This window comes from Quercus suber, unplaced genomic scaffold (assembly GCF_002906115.3).
Source record: "Quercus suber isolate HL8 unplaced genomic scaffold, Cork oak 2.0 scaffold_48, whole genome shotgun sequence".
NCBI lineage: Eukaryota > Viridiplantae > Streptophyta > Magnoliopsida > Fagales > Fagaceae > Quercus > Quercus suber.
The window spans coordinates 1503679-1524703 of record NW_027069513.1 but is presented as its reverse complement, the minus strand read 5'-3'; the positions used below and the strand labels follow the sequence as shown (position 1 = coordinate 1524703).

Sequence of the window (21025 nt, the reverse complement as noted above, 5' to 3'; positions counted from 1 at the left end):
GAATACATATTAGTAGTTTCATATTTAGAGCTTATAATTAAAGCCAAAGACCTTAAACAAAAACATGTTTTTTGTGTGTCTACCTCTCATATGTATCATTTGATTTTAAATTGCTGATGGACCTTTCTAGTGCACAGTACATAATCGTAAAAAAAAAAAAAAAAAAAAAAAAAAAAAAAAAAAAAAAAAAAAAAAACCTACCATTATTCATGTGGTCAGCTTTGGTTCAACAATGCTACAAGTAGTTGGATCTACTTTCTAGTACATAGTTTCTCATCACATCACATGAAACACATGTTTGGTCTAAGTTAGTACTAAAAAAATCACAGAAAACATATACTACCATCTTTATCGCAGTTGGACTGTGATAATTAATTTGTTAAAGTTAAAAGCAAGCATTATAATCATCCTTTGAAAAAGAATAAGGCAAATAAACTCAATGCTGGATACAAAGTGTTCAAAAGTTAAAAAAGAATGCTTTGGAAAGGACTGAGGTCCACATGACTTGCATGAAAGGCAGTAGTACCATCATGCATCCCCTTTGTGGAACAACATTGGGATATACCCACAAAACACTCGGTACTGCTAAAGATTTGAATAATAACATGGGATTGAGATGAGACAGATTCAATTCTTTTATCAAATTCATGGTTTGGAATCTGCTTTGATGACAAAGGGACCCAGTCAAGTTGATTATTCTGTTCCTGCCGACACTATTTTGGGCCAGTTTTTCTTATTTCCAAAGTACGCAACTGTTTATTTAAGATTGGAATGAAAACAAAAGGCAAAGGAAGAGAGGGACTTTTAATCATGATATAATCTGAAACCGTTGCAAATATACAAATTAATGGTCTTACTCTTACATGTGTAATTCTGGGACCAACTCTCAACTAGACCTCAACAATACTCAACCTATTTGGTGGTGATACAAACTGTGCTTATCTAAGATACAAAGCCACACTCAAGCGAGAATACATGAGCAAAATACGAACTTGACCCTTTGTTCTTGCATTTAAATTACAATGAACCAAATTAAAAAACCAAGAAAATAATGACATTGAATAACCTAAAAGTATGACTTTGATTTAGAGAACATGAATAAAGAAATATGGAAAGAATCTGTGTGGGCATTTTAAGAATAATGAACTTATTTTATTCGACCAGTTGATATATGTACCTTTGGTACTTCCAAACCAAACACCTTCAACAATTGCCAAAAGGAGTGTTGCTGCTGCATGCCAGATTGGCTGGCATTTTTATTTTCCCTTTTATTGTGATCTTGCCATTATCCTCTAGCTCATTTGTTCACCAATTAGATCAAGACCCACAAGGAGGAAGGAGATACCTTGAAATAATAGGAAGTAGAAATGCACTCCTTGTGCTGATAGAAGGCTCCTAACCGCAGCGGTTAGCAGTAAGAAAGCCAGTGCAAGCTCCTTCTTAAATATCTTATTCATTTTCTTGACAGGAGGCTTTGGAGCAGCTTCTTGATGCTCTTTTAACTTGTTGAGCTCAGAGAGTCCACTATCAGAAACTCCTCTATGAAGTTGTGGGTGATTCATAGCCTTTGATTCCCTCTCTTCAGCAGCTAAAAGGTCAGGTTCTGACGACCGGCCTGCCTTCTTGGTGACAACCCATTCATAAGAGCTCCCCAGTTGGAATAGCCCAGATATCATAGCATTGAATTTTGTAACTGACATTGTATTTTCAAACAGAAGATAAGGGACAATGAAGGGAAAGTATCTTGGGGCAGGGAGAATGCTCATGAATGACATGATTACGGGCACATAACAAATAACCCATGCAGGTAGCTCAGCTTCTGGGACAAACATGGTCAAAGGAAGAATTATGCAAAACAATGTGAAAGAATAGAATGGGAGGATTAGTTTCCTAAGAAGAAAGAATAGTAGTATTAAGTTTGCTTTCTTCCAGAATGCAATCTGCAAGATTGTGAAATTTAGTACACTATCAGAATTTTACCATTGTAAAGGAAAAAAGAAAAAAAAGGAAAAAGAATTGGAGAGCAAGAACTACCTTGGAAGTTATGATCGCAGGAAGGCACAAACGGAACAGTTGCATTGGACCAGAATGCCAACGGTGTTGCTGTTTTCTGTAAGCTTCATAAGACTCCGGAAGTTCACAAAGGACCTGAAAATGAGTTTTTAAAATTTGAGGCATCATCAAATTTGTAAAATTGTAAAATGAAAGGGAGAAAAAGCTTTGACTTCAATAGCAAAATTGAATGTGTTACCGTGAGAAACATGAATATTTATGAAATTAATCATGAATTTATGTCTTTAGAAATTTTTACTTTCTCAGCTTAAAAACCTCCACATTCCTAATTGTCGTCATGATTGCAGGATCACCAAAAGGTAATGGAAATTATGTGCTTAGCTTGAATTGTAGAGAAGTACAGAACTGTATAAACCGGGGTTACCTTCACATCATCAAGGAAGATGAATTTCCAACCATTGAGATGGGCACGGACTGCTATATCCATATCCTCCACGGTTGTCCGCTCAAGCCAGCCTCCAGATTCCTCTAGTGCTTTGATTCTCCAAACTCCAGCAGTACCATTGAATCCAAAGAAATTAAGGTAGACCCCGTTAACCTGCTGCTCCACCTCAAAGTGGAAGCACATATTAACATTTTGGAGGCGTGTCAACAAGTTTTCATCCCTGTTCACAAAGGCCCACCTAGCCTGAACCAAACCCAGCTCAGGAGTATACTGCAAACAAGTGATAGAAACAAATTAGTCCCATGAAAAAAAAAAAAAAAAAGAAGGCTAAAAAGTAGCAAGAGTGAGCTAAATGAGTTTCAGGCACCTTAAAATGTGGAACAGTCAGCTTAAGGAAATCCGGATTTGGTTGAAAATCAGCATCAAAGATTGCAACAAATTCATAATCCTTCACATAATCACAATTCATTGCAGACTTGAGATTCCCTGCTTTGTAACCTGTTCTAACCAATCGATGCCTGTAGATAATGTTGACACCCTTTTGGCTCCACTTGGAGACCTCTCCCTTAATTAGCCATTGTATGTTCTCATCATCAGAGTCATCCAGAACTTGTATCAGAATTCTGTCTTTAGGCCAATCAAGTTGGCAGACTGCTGAAATAGATTGTTCATATACCTAAAGGTGTTGATGACAAAGTTATTATCACTAACATTGTGAATAGCCTGTGGAAATTAGTACAGCAGTTTTTATAACTTCATACCATTTTCTACTATTAATGATGATTCAGTCAAACATAAGGGTGCCAAAATGTAACCTATTGAACTAAAAACAAGTTGATATAATTGAAAAACAATACTTGTCACAAGTAGGTCATACAGAACACATACATCAGGAAGCATTGAGATACTTACCTCTCTCTCATTACACATAGGAATTTGAACAAGAACCATGGGATAATTGCATCCCNCCAACTTTCAAGTGGGCACCACTTCAACTGCTAGAAATGTCAAGGCCATCACTAAGAATGCTAGAATGATTCAAACAAGAATCTTCCTTTATTCGATTTCTCATTCTCCATTGTAACTCCCTGGCCAAATATCAATCTATTCTTAATGACACCAAGCAATGTCCAAAGACCATTTCCGAGCCACGCAATGGAACCGACAGCTCGATGAGCCTTTAGAAGCAAAACCCATGTAAATTGTTTTGCATTCTTTCCCCTATCCTTATCAACCTGTTGGAATGCAGCCTCAGAACCATTCATATCTAGTACAGAGTAATTGTGGTTCTCCATGGCTACTACTTACTACTGGTTTACCCTTCCTTTTACTCTCTTTTTGGCTAACTAACTACAAAAATCTATTAATGGAGCCATATTTACCTCTCAAGTGTACAGAATTCAGACACTAAAGTACACAAACAACTCCATTAAAACAAAGCACACGAAGTCCACTATACAAGAACCAATCCCTTAAAACCTTAACATTTTTAACAATTCTACAAAACCCAGATCCAATATTGAGAAACTCAAATACAAAGTTCCCAGCTTAGCCACAAAGAAACAGAATTTCCATTCAAAATCTGGACTTTTTCAAAACCCAGAAGCCAAAATGGGAGAACTCACAAAACTCATATGAGGACCAGTCACAAACAATCAGATCCACCACTCAAATAATGAAGAGAAACCCAGTTCAAGCCTCAGCATTCCACACCAAATGATGCAGAAATGGAACAAAAAGCCAGAGAGAGGAGCCAGAGTGTGGGGTTATTGCTAGTTGCTACTTGCTACTATAAAAAGGCTTCAGCAAATTACAAGCTACCCCAACACGAGAAATAACCATAATGGGAAAAGTAATCTTATTACCTTTTTTTAACATCGTCATTATTTTTAGTCAACTGATTAAGATTCAACTACCTGAAACCAGTTCTCATTATAAAAAACAACCGAAACGGTTTCACTCAAATAAGTGTCTTAGTTGGTAGTTTTACACCGGCTTCTTGCTCTCTTACCTTTTAGAGGAAAATGTTAATGAGTGTCCTTAGAATATTAGTTAATAATCTATTTAAGGAAAGTTTTGATGCCACTTTTATGGGAATAAAAAAAAATTGTCAAAATATTAATTATTTTTTTTCATTTCCCATAAAAAATTTCTTTAAATAGATTATTAACCAGTACCCTAAAAGTACTCGTTAGCATTTTCTTATATTTTAATATCATATAAATAAATTAGTTTTATGAAAAATAGTCAATAAAGGCTTACATTAAATACTGATAAACAGAATAAGTATTTAATATAGCATATTTAAATTCATACTTTTTTTTTAATAGATTAAATGACGTCTATATATATTATCTTAAATACTCAAGATGTCTCTTTAAAGTATTATCTCCATAATAAGTGGTAACAGTTAGGAGAACTTATTTATAACCTTGGAATTCATATAAAGATAGAGACTCACACGAGATAAAGTGATTGTTGAATACTCACGTGTAACTATGTGAGCTTCTCCCATATTGAATACTAATGAGAAGAATTCTTCTCATACTAATGAGAAGAGGAGTTAGTGGTTAAAGTGAATTCCATTCCTACTCCCATTTCAACTTTCAAGTCAAAATATTGGCAAGATTTTCATTGGATAGGATAAAAGGTGAAAGAAAAAGTTGTAGTAAAATCTAAACAATATAGATAGGCAAATTTTGTTTTTTATATTATCATAGATAGCAAGAAGATAAAGTTTACAAATTAAAAACAGAATACCAATCCATGTGAGAAAGGAAGAGAACAGTCCTTTAAAAAAAAAAAAGAAAATATTCCATATTCTTAGAGAAATAGAAATCTGATTTTTGGGATTTTGGAATTGTATTGGAGTTGCAGAATGATGGAGATGAGGTCAGCAGTAAGAAGAACAAAGATTACTAAAATAATATAAAATTAATTGTTTTATAGTAATAATACAAAAATGACAAGGAGAAAGAGGGATAGAATGCCCACAAACAATGCTGATCCCTTGTCAACATATTGGCCTCGATTTATGTCAAAAACTCCAAAATTTAAGCTGATTCGGTGGTGAATCCTCTGTCATCGATTTAAGTGATTTTCAGTCAAATAGTTGAGCAAATCTAAGAAAGAATAATTTAGCATTTTTTGTGGATGCTGCAAACTTTGAAAAGTGGAGTAAAATAACATGTTGATGTGAAAGTGGAAGATAGTTAATTTTAGTTTATTATATAAGATAATTGTAAAAAAAAAAAAAATGTTATCTTAAAATTACTCTAATCTAACGTGGCATCATTTGTTTTTTTTTTTTTTTTTTCTATAAAAAGGCTTCAGCAAATTACAAGCTACCCCAACACGAGAAATAACCATAATGGGAAAAGTAATCTTATTACCTTTTTTTAACATCGTCATTATTTTTAGTCAACTGATTAAGATTCAACTATCTGAAACCAGTTCTCATTATAAAAAACAACCGAAACGGTTTCACTCAAATAAGTGTCTTAGTTGGTAGTTTTACACCGGCTCCTTGCTCTCTTACCTTTTAGGGGAGAATGTTAATGAGGGTACTTAGAGGACTAGTTAATAATCTATTTTAAGAAAGTTTTAATATCACTTTTATGGGAATAAAAAAAATTGTCAAAATATTAATTATTTTTTTTCATTTCCCATAAAAAATTTCTTTAAATGAATTATTAACCAATACCCTAAGAGTACTCGTTGATATTTTTCTATATTTTAATATCATATAAATAAATTAGTTTTATGAAAAATAGTCAGTAAAGGCTTACATTAAATACTGATAAACAGAATAAGTATTTAATATAGCATATTTAAATTCGTACTTTTTTTTTTATAGATTAAATAACGTCTATATATATTATCTTAAATACTCAAGATGTCTCTTTAAAGTATTATCTCCATAATAAGTGGTAACAGTTCGGAGAACTTATTAATAACCTTGGAATTCATATAAAGATAGAGACTCACACGAGATAAAGTGATTGTTGAATACTCACGTGTAACTGTGTGAGCTTCTCCCATATTGAATACTAATGAGAAGGAGAGTTAGTGGTCAAAGTGAATTCCATTCCTACTCCCATTTCAACTTTCAAGTCAAAATATTGGCAAGATTTTCATTGGATAGGATAAAAGGTGAAAGAAAAAGTTGTAGTAAAATCTAAACAATATAGATAGGCAAATTTTGTTTTTTATATTATCATAGATAGCAAGAAGATAAAGTTTACAAATTAAAAACAGAATACCAATCCATGTGGGAAAGGAAGAGAACAGTCCTTTTAAAAAAAAAAAATAGAAAATATTCCATATTCTTAGAGAAATAGAAATCTGATTTTTGGGATTTTGGAATTGTATTGGAGTTGCAGAATGATGGAGATGAGGTCAGCAGTAAGAAGAACAAAGATTACTAAAATAATATAAAATTAATTGTTTTGTAGTAATAATACAAAAAAAAACAAGGAGAAAGAGGGATAGAATGCCCACAAACAATGCTGATCCCTTGTCAACATATTGGCCTCGATTTATGTCAAAAACTCAAAAATTTAAGCTGATTCGGTGGTGAATCCTCAGTCATCGATTTAAGTGATTTTCAGTCAAATAGTTGAGCAAATCTAAGAAAGAATAATCTAGCATTTTTTGTGGATGCTGCAAACTTTGAAAAGTGGAGTAAAATAACATGTTGATGTGAAAGTGGAAGATAGTTAATTTTAGTTTATTATATAAGATAATTGTAAAAAAAAAAAAAATGTTATCTTAAAATTTATTTTTTTTATTAGGCTATATTTCTTAAATTAAGGGATAATATTTAACATACCAGAATTTAATTTAGATAATATTTATCATCTAAATTTTCAAAATTTTAATTCTACTCTAATTAAAAGTCTATTTCAAAAAATTTCCAAATTTAAATCTCATCCCATGTTTTTGTTGTTTCTATTTTCCTCAAGTTGCAACTTAAATTTTATTAATTATTATTATTAAATTAATATTATTTTATCAGAATATCAAGTTACAAAACTTGATTATTAAGGGATAAGCAAAATTCAAATTCTTCAAGAGGTGATTAATATAAATCTATCCCAAGAAATAGTATATGTAGAGAGGGAAAATTTCGGACCTATCACAAGCTGACACATTACGCTACCAAGTCCACAAGATACAGCCAATTACAAAGCGCCACGTATTGCTGCTAGGTTTTGATATCATTACTCAGAAACCAACAGAAATTTGCCAAGTGTCATGCAAAAACCAATCACGCATCAGCGCATGTAAGCAATGACATAAGCAACTCGCACATGTAAGCGATAACATAATCAGCCTCACATGTGTAAGCGATGACATAAGCGGACCAATCAGGTTGTGACATGTGTCACCAATCAGACTCCGCCATATGTCGCTCAACCACCCCCAAACTCCTATAAATAGAAGCCTTCCTAAGACATTTAGAAGGAAACCAAGCCATTTGAAGCACAAACAGCATTAGAGAAGGTTCAAAAGTCCAAAAGCTCTGCTGGAACCAAGCTCTAAAGCCTCTAGAAACTTCAAGAACTTCAACTTCGAATACGAAGAACATTCAAAGAGAAATCATCCAAATCATCTTCATAGATCCTAAAGTTTGCTGGAATCAAGCTCAAAAGCCTCCAGAAACATCAACAAATCACAAATCAGTGAAATTCTACGGATTCAAGCCCCTAAGGCCCTAAAGAACTTCCACCACAAACCTTGAAAGACGAAGATCGCACGAAGAACATGAAGAACACACGAAGAACATGAAGAACATGAAGAACAAAGGATTGCTAACAAGCTCATAGCTAGAAATTCATTGTAATTCCGTTTTAACAATCTTCAATCCATCATTCAACCAAATTAAAGGATATTTTGTGTTCAAGTCAAAATCACATTACCACAAATCTATCAATAAGTCTTGCAAGGAAATCGAATCAGAGGATAACTCTTTTGTAATTTCAGAGAATTGTACCACACAATCATCAATACAAATCCGCACTTGTGAAACTATTTTACTTGTTTGACTCATTTCGAACCTAGAAATTTAGTCATTTACAGTATATATCTCCATTAATTTGATAATCTTTATCTATGCCAAAAAACAGTATATATCTCCATTAATTTGATAATTTCTACATTGATGACATTTTTAACCAAAAAAAAAATCTATCAGAATAAGAAGTCTGAGAAACAGCCTCCGAAGGAATACAAGAGGTTTGACTTGAAGAAGCTTTCATACAAGGAAAGGAAGGCCAAATTGATTAAGAGATTGAATGCTTTTAACTCCGTAGCCAATGATGATGAGGATGATGAGTGAAAGTAGTGTTGGATTCAATGCTTAATATTTGTTGATTATCTATGATACATTTTATTTTTTTGTTAGCGCAACTAAGAACCTAGCTGTGTTTTTCTTTTTGTTAAATTTGTTATTTTTGCAGGTTGTCTTTCATCATCTAGATATGAATTTTTGCATCATTTATATATAAAATATATATATATATATATATACCAACCACGTTCTCTTTCTTCTTTTTTTTTTTTTTTTTTTAATTTTAATTTTTTCTTATTAGCATTACATTGATTCTTCATCTCAAAGATGAGGCTTCCATTGTTACTATGGAAGATACGTATCTCATGCAAGCATATATGAACTTAAATTGCCTTTCAATATTTTGAATGCTTTATTATTTTGCTAGATGTGATTAGGCTCAAAAGTATATGCTTCATTATTTTTCTAGATCATTTAAATACACTAAAACTAAGTTAATAGGATTTATTTTATATAATTTATCAAAAACAAAATGAAATAAATTTTGTGAAGTATGATTTATTCATGTTGTTCCCTTTCTACTTTTTATTTTTTTTGAATATCAGCATTTATTTATGTAAAGGGTGCATAGAATTATGTATCCTTTGCAACATTAATTAATATTTTTTTGCTAATTATTAGTATAATTTCTATTCCCAAAAATTTTCATTAATCTTTTTATATTTTTGGTTTTAAATCAAAATTTTGGACCATCATTATAAAATAGGTTTTTTTTCCTTGCAATTATGGAACTTATTTGACTAAAGTAGTAAAATCAAAGTGGAAATGATAGCTCTTTATAGAAAAAAAATTATTTTAAAGCTGGTTTAAATGGTCATAGACTCATATGCAATTTTACAATCTATACGGTTCTTTTTTTTTTTTTTTTTTTTTTTAACTCGGTTTAATTTTTTTCTTGATTTTGTTTTCTAGGTTTGTCATAAAAGATTCCAAGCATCCTACGAAAGGTGTGTAATCTATAAGTAGAGCTCTGCAATTTTTTTTTTTTTCATTTACACGTAGTGTTTCTCTTACAATTCAAACTATTCATTTTCTTTTTGTTTCTCAACTAAATTTTGTATTATATGAATTTATGTATAAAATCGTGCAACGTACAGGAAGCAAAAATTATGCTAGATTCTATAATTAGAACAAATTAAAGGTTATTATTCTTCAAATAGTTCTATCTCTTAAAAGTGGCCAATTTTTATAATACTATGTCTAAAGATTTTAATAAAGAACAATGACAAAGAAGAACAAGGATACTCTAAAAACATAGTGTACAAATAAGTACTCAAAGAATTTCCAAAGGAAAAAAAAAATACTTCTAACATTTAATCATTGATATTATTTTTAACAATACTTCAAGTCACTAACAAATTAGTACTTATCTTGTTATAATAATTATTAAAATATATAATTATTTATACATATATTTTATAAGTTTTTTCATAAAACCGTGCAATGCATAGACTTATAACTAGTTACTAGAGAATTTACACCTAAAATTATTATTTTTAAAATGTTACAGCTTATTGTTAGAAATTTTGTGGGTTGATTGAATGAAGAATAGAATGATTTTCAAATCAGATACTAAGCTATTAAAAAAAGAATCCAACTAAAGAGTAATTAGTTCTTTAATATAGAAATTAGCCTTGCAAATAAACCATACATGTCGGCAAGGGGAAATGGGCTTTTGCCCTTATTTTAAAAAAAATTTGGCACAATGTTCCTGTTTTGAAACTATTAAGCACTGTGTTTCTATTTTTGAAATTAGATTTTAACAAAATCGAGTTTTGTATAAAACTCGATATTCTTAAAATCGAGTTATATGTAAATTTTTAAGTGAAACTCGATTTTGCTAAAGTCGAGTTTCACTTAATTTAAAAAAAAAAAAAATTAAGTGGTAAAATATGCATAGAACTTGACATTGCAAATGTCGAATTACACCTGTAACTCAATTTTTTAAAAATTGAGTCTCAAAATAGGAACACAATACTTAATAGTTTCAAAACAGGAACATTGTGCTAGATTTTTTACAAAATAAGGGCAAAAGCCATTTTCCCCCACGCTGGCATATATGTTGTTTACTTTTTACTTTTATCATAGCTGTTTTTTTTTTAAAAAAAAAAATTATTTTTGAACCCAAATATCATTGTTGTCAATTGTCAGGGAAAATGGACATTTCTCCATAATTTTCAAACTATGTAGCAAAATTCTCTATTTTGAAATTATTTAGCAAAATGCTCATGTTTTTGAAACTTGATTTTAACAAAATTGAGTTCTCTATAAAACTTGATATCTTTAAAATCAAGTTCTGTTTATATTTTTAAGTGGAACTCGACATTATCAATGTCGAGTTTCACTTAAATTTTCAAAAAAAATTAAGTAGCAAAATATGCATAGAACTCAACATTACTAATGTCGAGTTCCACCTATAACTCAATTTTGTTAAAATTGAGTTTAAAAACAATGACATTTTGCTAAATAGTTTCAAAATAAGGGCATTTTACTGTATAGTTTTTAAATTAGGAGGCAAATGCCCATTTTCCTTGTCAAATGTCATTGGATTTGAGTCGGTGCTTTGCTAGAGAATAGTTGTGGCTTGTGGAAAATGTATCATCCAAAATCCCTATCAAACATGACCATCAAAGAGTTGAAAAGTGATGTTAAGTATTCGTTTGGATCCGTGGCACGTTTTCATGTTTGCATTTTCTGCCTTCTTTTTTTTTTTTTTTTTTCCCAGCGCGTGAACAGTAACATCACATGGATTCACTGTGCACGAGACAAAATGCACTGTTCACGGGTCCCACGACACTATTCACATATTTAAAAATTATTTTGCTACTATATTTTCAGTTTTAGCAAAAATAAGTTGTATCCAAACGGACTCTAATATTAGAATTTTTGTATGATTTTATAGTCCTGAGCTATTGGTACTTACTACTTATTTAAAGGACTATAAAGTCACAAAATATATTTGGGGAAATCAGGGGAGTTGGTTCATGAATGATCATCACGAACAATGGACAGGGACAAAATCCGTCACATTATGGATAGCTAATATGTATATCAAGCATTCAAATTCGTTACCCATAGTTTTCCACATCATTGTCATCACTACCAACGGCAGTGGTTTTCACCCATCGTGCCTCTCTTTTTGTTGGGTTGGGAATATGAATCAATGTTGGTTTTTGGAATGTTGGTTTTTGGATTGTGTATATGGTATTAGCGTACACATTTTAGAATGTGTTATGCACCCAAACTCATCCGATTTAAGGACCAGCCTCCATTTATATCACTAAAAGCATGTTCAAATAATAATAGAATTAAGTTTTTTTGAGGAGGAATAATAGAATTAAGTTGGATCCCTCCTAATGCATATAGGAAATTAAGAAAAATTAAATCAAGCATATTGGTCACACATATCACACAATAAAGGATGGATTGATATATATAGATATAATCACACTTAAAATCAAACTCCCACGTAACATTAGTTTTGGGCCTAAAATGCCCTAAATATAACTTTAAGATTCAAATATACAACGGTATAAAATTAGCTAATACAATACCCTTGAATAATATTAATACAATCAATTATCCAAAAAGAAAATATTAATACAATCTCAAGGCAACATGTAGGCTTTTAAAACAAGAGACACATTCCATATATCAAGTATAGCTCTTGCACCAACTTTTAGATTTCATCGGTTGAACCAAAATTCACAACACCATAAAAATGTGAAACACAACCCAATAAATAAAGTGAATAAAGATGAACATAGAAGATATGCATAGAGTAAAACAAGTAGATAACAGAATATATAAAACATGATTTTTTTTTTTTTTGAGTAGAATAAAACATGATGTTTAATGCATAAAAGGCAAACATGACAATATAAAAGATTATCTCTAAGAGAAAAATAAATAAAAGCTTATTATATTTGTAAAACTACTAAGCATACTTATTAAATAGCCAAAGTCATCCATTAATCATATGTAGCAAGGTGTTTTCCATGATAACTTAAAACATTTAGATTTGATATATTCTAAAAATCTGAAAATAAATCAAACCCATCCTAAGTCCATTTATTGGATTCTAAAAAAACAAATCCATTTATTGAAGTTGTGTTATATCAGTTGTCCACCATGAGTACAATTTAGGCTATTGCATCATTTCCTCAACCATTCATCAAATTCTCAATTAAGGGTGCTATTGTATATAATCCATATGCATGATAATCACAATTAACTTCTTTGACAAGACATTTAATTTAAAGTTAAAAGAATAAATCAACTCGATTATGTTAAAATATAATACTTCAAATGGAAGTGAATGAGTGAACGCATTGATTTAATAGCCACACACGACACTTCAATCAGTAGCTAGCCCTTTAGGTCCATCGAAAACACCCGACTCCTATATAAATTAAAGATTTCCTCCCTTTCCAATGTGTCCAATTATTTGTTTGAAAAAAAAAATTATTCTTCTAAATTCTATTTTAAAAAGTACAACACTCTTTGTTTTAGGTTATATTTGGGTTTAGAATTATATAATTGGATTCAAAAAACTCTTATAGATTTCTTTGTGTTAAGAACTTATGTTTAGGTACGTACATGTTTACGTTTATGTTTTTCTTGTTATATAAAAAATTATTAAAAATTTCAAAATAAGAACTGTAGTAACTACATTTTAGTTATAATTTAGACAAATATATTAGCTCTTACGTGACTAACTTTCAATGCATTTTTTTATTTTGAAGAAAAACTGAAGATTCTCGTTACCTTCCGCTGTTTCAATGTACACTTTGTTTTGCATCGAGCGCCACTTTGGGGTTTGAGGAGTGATCCATCCATGCAAACTAAAATAATACACAAAAAGAATTGACATCCATACCCCAACCTAAATAGTGATCGACAAACTAAAAACTACCATGTATTTGTAGTTATAGATGATCTTATTGAGACCAAGAAAAAATAAATTATAGTATAGAATTAATAAAATAAAAATAAATAAATAAATAAAAATTTCTCCCCCTTGTGTCAGTTAGATGGGAGTAAACACAAATTCTGAACTAAAAAAGTTTGCTTCATTATTGTGTTTTCATAATCTACATATCAATGCTTCCAATTATCTACAAACTTTGTATTTAGTATTTACATCATGGGCGGGTTAACGCGATGTCCTAGACCAGAACAAAAAAATAGTTTTTATCCAAGTAATTGCTACACTACAACAACAATAACTAACAAAAATGACAAGGTGTGGCTCGAATTAGTTTAAATCTAACTCCCGCAACCTAGTACGTGACTATATACAAAATTATATGTGTGTATTATTTAGATAAGTCACGTAACTCATTAAAAAATCATATGACGAAAACCACATATGAATAGTTTCTTCAATTGTCACATAGTAGATTAGAGGAAAATAGCTTCAAATAAGTTGGGAGTTAAACTTTTTCCTAATAAAAATACCATCACTTGTGTGACTAACTTCTATATCATTCCTCACTCTAAAGATGGATGGTTAACCATAACCATAAACATAGATGCATGAGTAACCATAAATTTGTATATGAAAATATTGAATAGGTTAGATTACAAATTAAACCTTATAACTTCTGATAAGTCCTTAGAAATCAGTGGGCTAAAAAGTCTTCGGATGTTGTTGATATTGAAGAATGAGTCCTGGAAAACCAAAGAAAATCAGAGAAGACCGGTGGAAGCCGGTCTTGAATCCTCCGATGGTAAAGTTAATGGATTGAAGTAGAAAAGAGAGCACTTCAAAGACTTCACCAATTTTTCTCTAGAATAATAATAAAAAAAAGTCTCCATACCTCTGCGTAGAAGGGTCTTTATATAGTGTTAGCTTGACAGTTATTTCTCCTATCGTCGTAGAGTTTGGAGGATTCAGAGGGTAACTTCCATAACTGTCATAGGAGTCACCTCATCGGGACTTGTGTTCTGATTCAAACAATATGACTCTTCAACATGACTCTTGGCTTTTGGAAGAGTGTAACTCTTGGTGAACCTCACTCGTCCATCATTAAGGACGGACGAGGTTCACTGCTAGTACGTCCTTCATTGGACGAGTGAATGAAGGACAAATGTAAGAGGACGGTAAAGGAAGGACGAGTGTACCGGCTCTTCGTTCTCCACTTTGTACATCGCTATGGATGGCCATATGGACGAGTAATTAACTTGGCGTTTTTCTTGCACCATCAGTTGCCCCCTTGTCCATGTGTCGTCCAAGAAAATATAGTAATTTACTCCTCTGGATGGACGAGCTTTTTTAACGATCAGAGATGCCATGTGTCACAATCTAATTGATGGTTCATTTCGTCGATTCATTTTTTCGAGACGAAGACCACGTGTCAGCATCTGATTGGTTGTGTTGTTTCATATGCTCAGGTCAACCATTTATAAATAGTGGAATGCCCCCATTACCTTTTCACTTCTGAGATTTTTCTTCCTTGACATTCATCGTCTAGAGCCTCGTCTAAGAGTTTCCTCGCGTCCATAGTTTCAGTTCATCCTAGAGCCAAGTATTCCTTCTCTCCTCGTCTTTTAGGTTTTCAAAATTTTCTTTTTAGAAAATGTCAGGAATCACCATTTCCTCGTCTAGCGATAGCACAGAAAAGGCTATAGACGAGTATTATGATGAGAGTAGTGATAACTCTAGTGATACCAGTAGTACTAGTAGGGGAAACACCACTGATGAGGAGTATGTCTCAGGGGTTCCTGGGCTTCCTTTAGAAGAAGTACAGAAACAACTTAGGAAAACTATAGGGCCCCAGGTAGGTACCTCGTCTTCCATCCCTCCGTCCAGTCCTTTGGACGAGACGGAGGTAACTGTATATAGCTGTGCTGTAGATATTCCTTCAAAGACGGATGAGGAAAGATTAAATAACCTTAGAGAGTGGTACCAAATCCCAGACGAGTTTAATCCTAGATTACCCGTCCGTGGAGAGTGGTGTTGTAACCCTCATTTTGGGATAGGTGTATACGAGGCCTACCTTCTTGGAGGTCTTAGGTTTCCTTTAAATTCTTTTACTAGAGAGCTGTTAGTTAGGTTAGGTTTAGGGGTGTGTCAATTCAACCCAAATGCATGGAGATTAATTATCTCTATGCAAATTTTGTGGAGGGAAGTGTTTGGAGGGGACCGTCCTATTACTGTGGACGAGTTCCTCTACTGCTATAAACCCTCAGAGATTCATCAATCTCCTGGATTTTATCAATTCACAGCCAGGAGTAAAGATTGTAGACTAGTGAAATCCTTGGCCTCGTCTGACAGAAAATGGGAGATGGAGTTTTTCTTCGTCTCTGGATTCTGGGCTGGAAATCCTATAGACGTTGGCCGGGATTCCTTTGGTCGTTTTGCTGGGGACCTAGGGAACCTTTGTCCTGAGGGTAAGTCCCTTAGCTTTCCCATTCTTCTCTCTCTTACCTTTTGTTTATTATTATCTCATTTAACCGTAATTTATTCCATTACAGCCGTTGGACGACCCAGTTTGAGCAAATTGCACCGTGACCGCGTCCACAGGGCTCGTCTACACACAGACAGGGATTTCCATTCCTTGGTCAATCTCAGGTGACTAGCTAAGTGGGGGTTAGGTCCTAATCCATCTGACATTGCACTTGCACACGAGATTACAATAAGAAAAAGTAAGTATTAGATTTCTGCATTCCTAGCATCTTTTATTTTCATTTTTCTAAGTGAATTCTCTTCGTCTCTTTGTAGGAATGGCAACCATGAGAGGCAATAAAGGAAAGGAGGTAAGTGCTGAAAGGAGCTGTTCTGAGCTTGATCGCCAAGCTCGTCCTGTTGCTAGAGAGAAAAGGAAGACCATATCCAAACACTTGGATTTGGAAAACCTCCTCAGCAGACGTGGTAAAAAGGTTAAGCATGGCTTGTCTCAAGTAGTTAAGCCTACTCCGTCGTCCCAGCAGCCAAACAAAGTCTATGATATCGACTCATCCACTCTTGTTGAGTCCACTTCGTCCAAGACTCCACCGTCCAGAACTGTGCCCACCTCGTCTCAACCATCTCAAAGGGCCCCTTCAAACATTATTGAAAATGAGGACTTGGCCTGGGAGCGTTTTAAGAACGCTGTGACGGACGAGGATATAAACGTCTGCTACGACATGTCCCTCAAGGACTTCGAACACTCTGGTGTTCATGTCCTTTTCAAGGTAATATTTTTTCTTCGTCTTGACCAAATGTACATTTTTCTTTTTTTCTTTTTTTAACTTATATTTGTTGTTGACTTTTATAGGGCATGTCTAAGTTTATAGCAGCGTCCAGACAGGCCACAGGGTTGGATAAGACGAGGATCTTGCTAGAGATGAGGATATAGGAGTTGAAGGAAGAAGCTAAACAATGGGCTGAGGTGGCTGCTAAGACGACGGACAAGGCGAGGGACCTTAAAGCTTTGGTTGAGGATTTGAAGGCTAATGCTGCAGAGAAAGATGCTCGTCTTGAAGACTTGTAAAGAAAGAGCGACGAGCACAGCATTCTCCTCTCCAAAGCCGAGGAAGATGCAGTGGCTGAATTCAAAGCATCTAAGCAATACACAGATGCTATGGACACCAACTATGCAGCAGGGTTTGAAGACTTCAGGATGGACGCTGCTGAGAAGTTTCCTGATGTGGACTTCAGCTCCATCGTGCTCAATTTGAATGCTGCCACCACTAGCTCTCTCCTTGGTCTCGACTCTGAGGACGCCAACATAAAGGACGATGCCACGACTCAGCCTCAGGACGACCCTAATTTAGATGCCTCAATTTAAAACATACCCTGATGACTTAGTTTTTTTTTTTTTTTTTAAATATATATGTAATTTGAGTACATTTAGTTCGTCCATGTTTAAGGACGAATTTTGATAAAACAGTTAAGGGTGTTTAGGATGTTTCTTGTCCGCCCTTGAAACAATCAAATGAATACTGTTTGTCTTATATATGCATGGACGAGTGTTTATTTTCTATAATAGATTTCCTGTTTTACTCGTCTACATTTCATATACAAACTCAAACCATTTTTATTGGAATTTCCACTTGTGTGATTTGTCCATGTGAGATGGTAACAAAAACTTCACTTGAAATGTTAAGTAAAAGCATTACTCGTCCTTAGACTTGTATATGCTTTTGTCTCGTCCGTGAAATGCCTTTTTTTTTTTTTTTTTTTTTTTTTTTTTTTTTTTTCTATGCATTTTTCTCGTCCTTAGACTTGTCTTTGCATTTTGCTCGTCTGTGGACAGTTTTTTTTTTTTTTTTTTAGGTGATTTAAACAAGTTCAAAACGCCCATGCTTTTCCTCGTCCATGGTATGGTTAGGTATTATGTTTTACCTTGCCCCATTTTATGGACGAGCATGCCTTGGTTTCGCTTGTAATTTGATCTTAGGCACAGGCTTTATCTCGTCCTTTGCTTTGGACGAGCATGCCTCGATTTCACTCACTAGGAAATCTTGAGATTGCATTTCCGTGTCTAGAGAATTTTCTCGTATTGAGCTTTTCAGCTTTTTTCAAGTCAATATGAACAAAAAGCGGTACTGAAATCATGGATTCACACAACATTATGTACATTCCACAAATACTGTTCACAACACAGATATTGTTCATAGACGAGGCATGTCTTAAGAAATTAATGCCTGCCTTTAAAACAAGTCTTTTATGTAGAATAGTCTTTTATGTAGATAGACAGCCTCCAGACTCGTCCAAAGTTATGTTCATCTAAGCTGGCATTTTACTGGTAGTATCTCCTTAAGTGCTCCACATTCCAAGGATGCTCCAACTTCCTTCCGTCTAAGGCCTCCAAGTAATAGGATCCTTGTCTCTTGCAGTTGACAACTCTGTAGGGGCCTTCCCAATTAGGTCCCAACTTCCCATGAGCTGGGTTCTTTGTGGCTAAGGAGACCCTTTTTAGGACGAGGTCGCCTATGTCAAACCGCCTTGGCTTTATCGTTGCATCATATTGCCTAGCCATAAGGTTTTTGTATCTTGCCATCCTCTGTTCAGCGTCCATCCTCGCCTCGTCTATTAGATCAAGGTTCAAACGGAGTTGCTCCTCATTATCTTTGTCCTGATAGGCTGCCACTCTATGATTGGCCATGTGCACTTCTGCAGGTATGACTGCTTCAGTCCCATAGGCTAGATTGAAAGGAGTTTCTCCTGTAGGAGTTCTCACTGTCATCCTATATACCCATAGAACACCTGGTACTTCATCTGGCCATGCTCCCTTTACTCTCTCAAGCCGAGTCTTGATTATTTTTAACAATGATCGGTTTGCAACTTCATCTTGTCCATTTGCTTGTGGGTGGGCGGGTGAGGAGTAGTGGTTCTGAATCCCAAAGTGTATGCAAAAATCTTTGAAAAGTGCATTGTCAAATTGTCATCCGTTATCGGATACCAGCACCCTAGGCACGCCAAACCTGCACACAATGTTCTTCCACACAAAGTTCTTAACATTTTGTTATGTGATATTAGCTAAAAGTTCTGCTTCCACCCACTTGGTGAAATAGTCGATACCAACCACAAGAAACTTTATTTGCCTTACACCTATTGAGAAAGGACCCAGGATGTCTAGTCCCCATTGCGCGAAGGGCCATAGGGCCGTAATTAGGGTTAGGTACTCTGATGGTTGTCTGGGGACGTTACTAAACCGTTGACATTGATCATAGACCTTGACATAGGCCTTAGCATCAGCTTGCATGTTTGGCCAATAATATCCTGCACGGACGACTTTGTGGACGAGTGATCTGGCCCCTGAGTAATTGCCACATGCTCCTTTATGTATTTCCCTGAGTATATAGTTCACTTCGTCCGGAGCCAGACACTGGAGATAAGGCTGGGAAAAGCCTCTTTTATACAGAACCTCGTCCATAAGAACATATCTAGCTGACCTTACCCTCAGCTTTCTTGCTTCGTCCTCTTCTTCTGGTAGTCGTCCCTCTTTCAAGTACGATACAATGGAAGCCATCCAATTTCCTTCGCTCTGCACCTGTTGCACTTTTGGGATGTCTATACTCGGCATGTACTGAATCTCATCAAACTTGTCGACGACTTCACTCACCGAAGCTTCTTTTACTAATGTATCTGCTTCCATGTTCTCCTTCCTTGGGATTTGAACGAAGTTAGTTTCATCAAATTTTTTCGTAAGTCGCATAACCCTGCTAAGATACTTCCTCATTCGTTCTTCCTTAGCCTCGTACACCCCATTCACTTAGCCCATGATTAGCTGAGAATCTCCCAAGACGAGTATTAACTTAGCTTCCACGGACTTGGCCAATTCTAGCCCTTTGAGAAGAGCTTCATACTCAACTTCATTATTAGTTACTTGGTATTGTAGGCGAACTTTGTATTTCAGTTTATCACCTTCTGGAGATTGCAAAACCACACCTATTCCTCCGGCCCATCTACATGGACGATCCACTTCTGGTTGCCTTCCATTTTACTTATATCATCATGACTTGGGGTGAACTCTGCAATGAAATCTGCCAGTGCTTGAGCTTTTATAGAATGTTTGGTTGGTACCTTATGTCGAATTCACTAAGCTCGACAGCCCATTGAATCAATCGTCCTGCAGCCTCCAATCTGTTCATTGCTTTTTTGAGTGGGTGGTCCGTCATGACATTGATGATATGAGCCTGGAAGTAATGCCTTAGTTTTCTTAAGGCCGTTATTAATGCAAAAGCCAACTTCTCCATTAGGGGATATCGTTCTTTTGCTTCCCTCAGTGCTCTGCTTGTATAATACACTAGCTTTTGTACTTTCCCTTCCTCTCTTATCAATGTCGAACTTACAGCATGCGGGGTTACTGCCAGGTATAAAAACAGCTCTTCACCTACTACGGACGGACTCAGCAACGAAGCCGTAACGAGGTACATTTTCAAGTTTTCGAAGGCTCTTTGGCACTTGTCCGTCCACTCAAATGCTTTCTTTAAAACCTTGAAAAATGGTAAGCACTTGTCAGTAGCTTTAGAAACAAACCTGTTAAGGGCAGCAACTCGTCCGATAAGAGACTAGACTTCTTTGATACTCTGAGGAGGCTTCATATCTAGAATTACTTTTATTTTTTCCGGGTTTGCCTCAATCCCTCTGTGCGAAACCATGAAACCAAGGAATTTCCCCGATGAGACTCCAAAAGCAAATTTGCTTGGGTTCAATTTCATGTGATACTGCCTTAGGGTGTCAAACGTCTCCTGTAGATCGTCTAGATGCCTTCCCTCGTCCT

The 21025-nt window shown here is 34.6% G+C and overlaps 2 protein-coding genes across 2 annotated transcripts; both read right to left on the bottom strand.

Annotated features, from left to right (window-relative positions):
- Positions 1 to 779: 779 nt before the first annotated feature.
- Positions 780 to 3419, bottom strand: LOC112035697 (probable xyloglucan glycosyltransferase 5). Its single transcript, XM_024068530.2, has 5 exons — positions 3371 to 3419; positions 2826 to 3134; positions 2438 to 2728; positions 2035 to 2148; positions 780 to 1940 (listed from the first exon to the last, which is right to left on the bottom strand). The coding sequence occupies exons 1-5, from the start codon at positions 3407 to 3409 to the stop codon at positions 1293 to 1295; spliced, it is 1401 nt and encodes a 466-aa protein (XP_023924298.2). The 5' UTR covers positions 3410 to 3419; the 3' UTR covers positions 780 to 1292.
- A 15119-nt stretch (positions 3420 to 18538) lies between these two features.
- LOC136066834 (uncharacterized) lies at positions 18539 to 19981 on the bottom strand. Its single transcript, XM_065771765.1, has 2 exons — positions 19325 to 19981; positions 18539 to 19132 (listed from the first exon to the last, which is right to left on the bottom strand). Exons 1-2 carry the CDS (start codon positions 19979 to 19981, stop codon positions 18539 to 18541), a joined length of 1251 nt encoding a protein of 416 aa, XP_065627837.1.
- Positions 19982 to 21025: the final 1044 nt, after the last annotated feature.

What these genes read in the sequence shown, in the direction of transcription:
- LOC112035697 (XM_024068530.2), bottom strand. Translation starts at nt 3,409, where the DNA reads ATGGTTCTTGTTCAAATTCCTATGTGTAATGAGAGAGAG. An exon ending in TGACTGTTCCACATTTTAAG is followed by an intron (nt 2,729 to 2,825) that starts GTGCCTGAAACT and finishes ACTTGTTTGCAG; the next exon opens with TATACTCCTGAGCTGGGTTT. An exon ending in TCTTCCTTGATGATGTGAAG is followed by an intron (nt 2,149 to 2,437) that starts GTAACCCCGGTT and finishes ACTCATTTTCAG; the next exon opens with GTCCTTTGTGAACTTCCGGA.
- LOC136066834 (XM_065771765.1), bottom strand. Translation starts at nt 19,981, where the DNA reads ATGAGGAAGTATCTTAGCAGGGTTATGCGACTTACGAAAAAATTTGAT. An exon ending in GGCAAATAAAGTTTCTTGTG is followed by an intron (nt 19,133 to 19,324) that starts GTTGGTATCGAC and finishes TTTGGGATTCAG; the next exon opens with AACCACTACTCCTCACCCGC.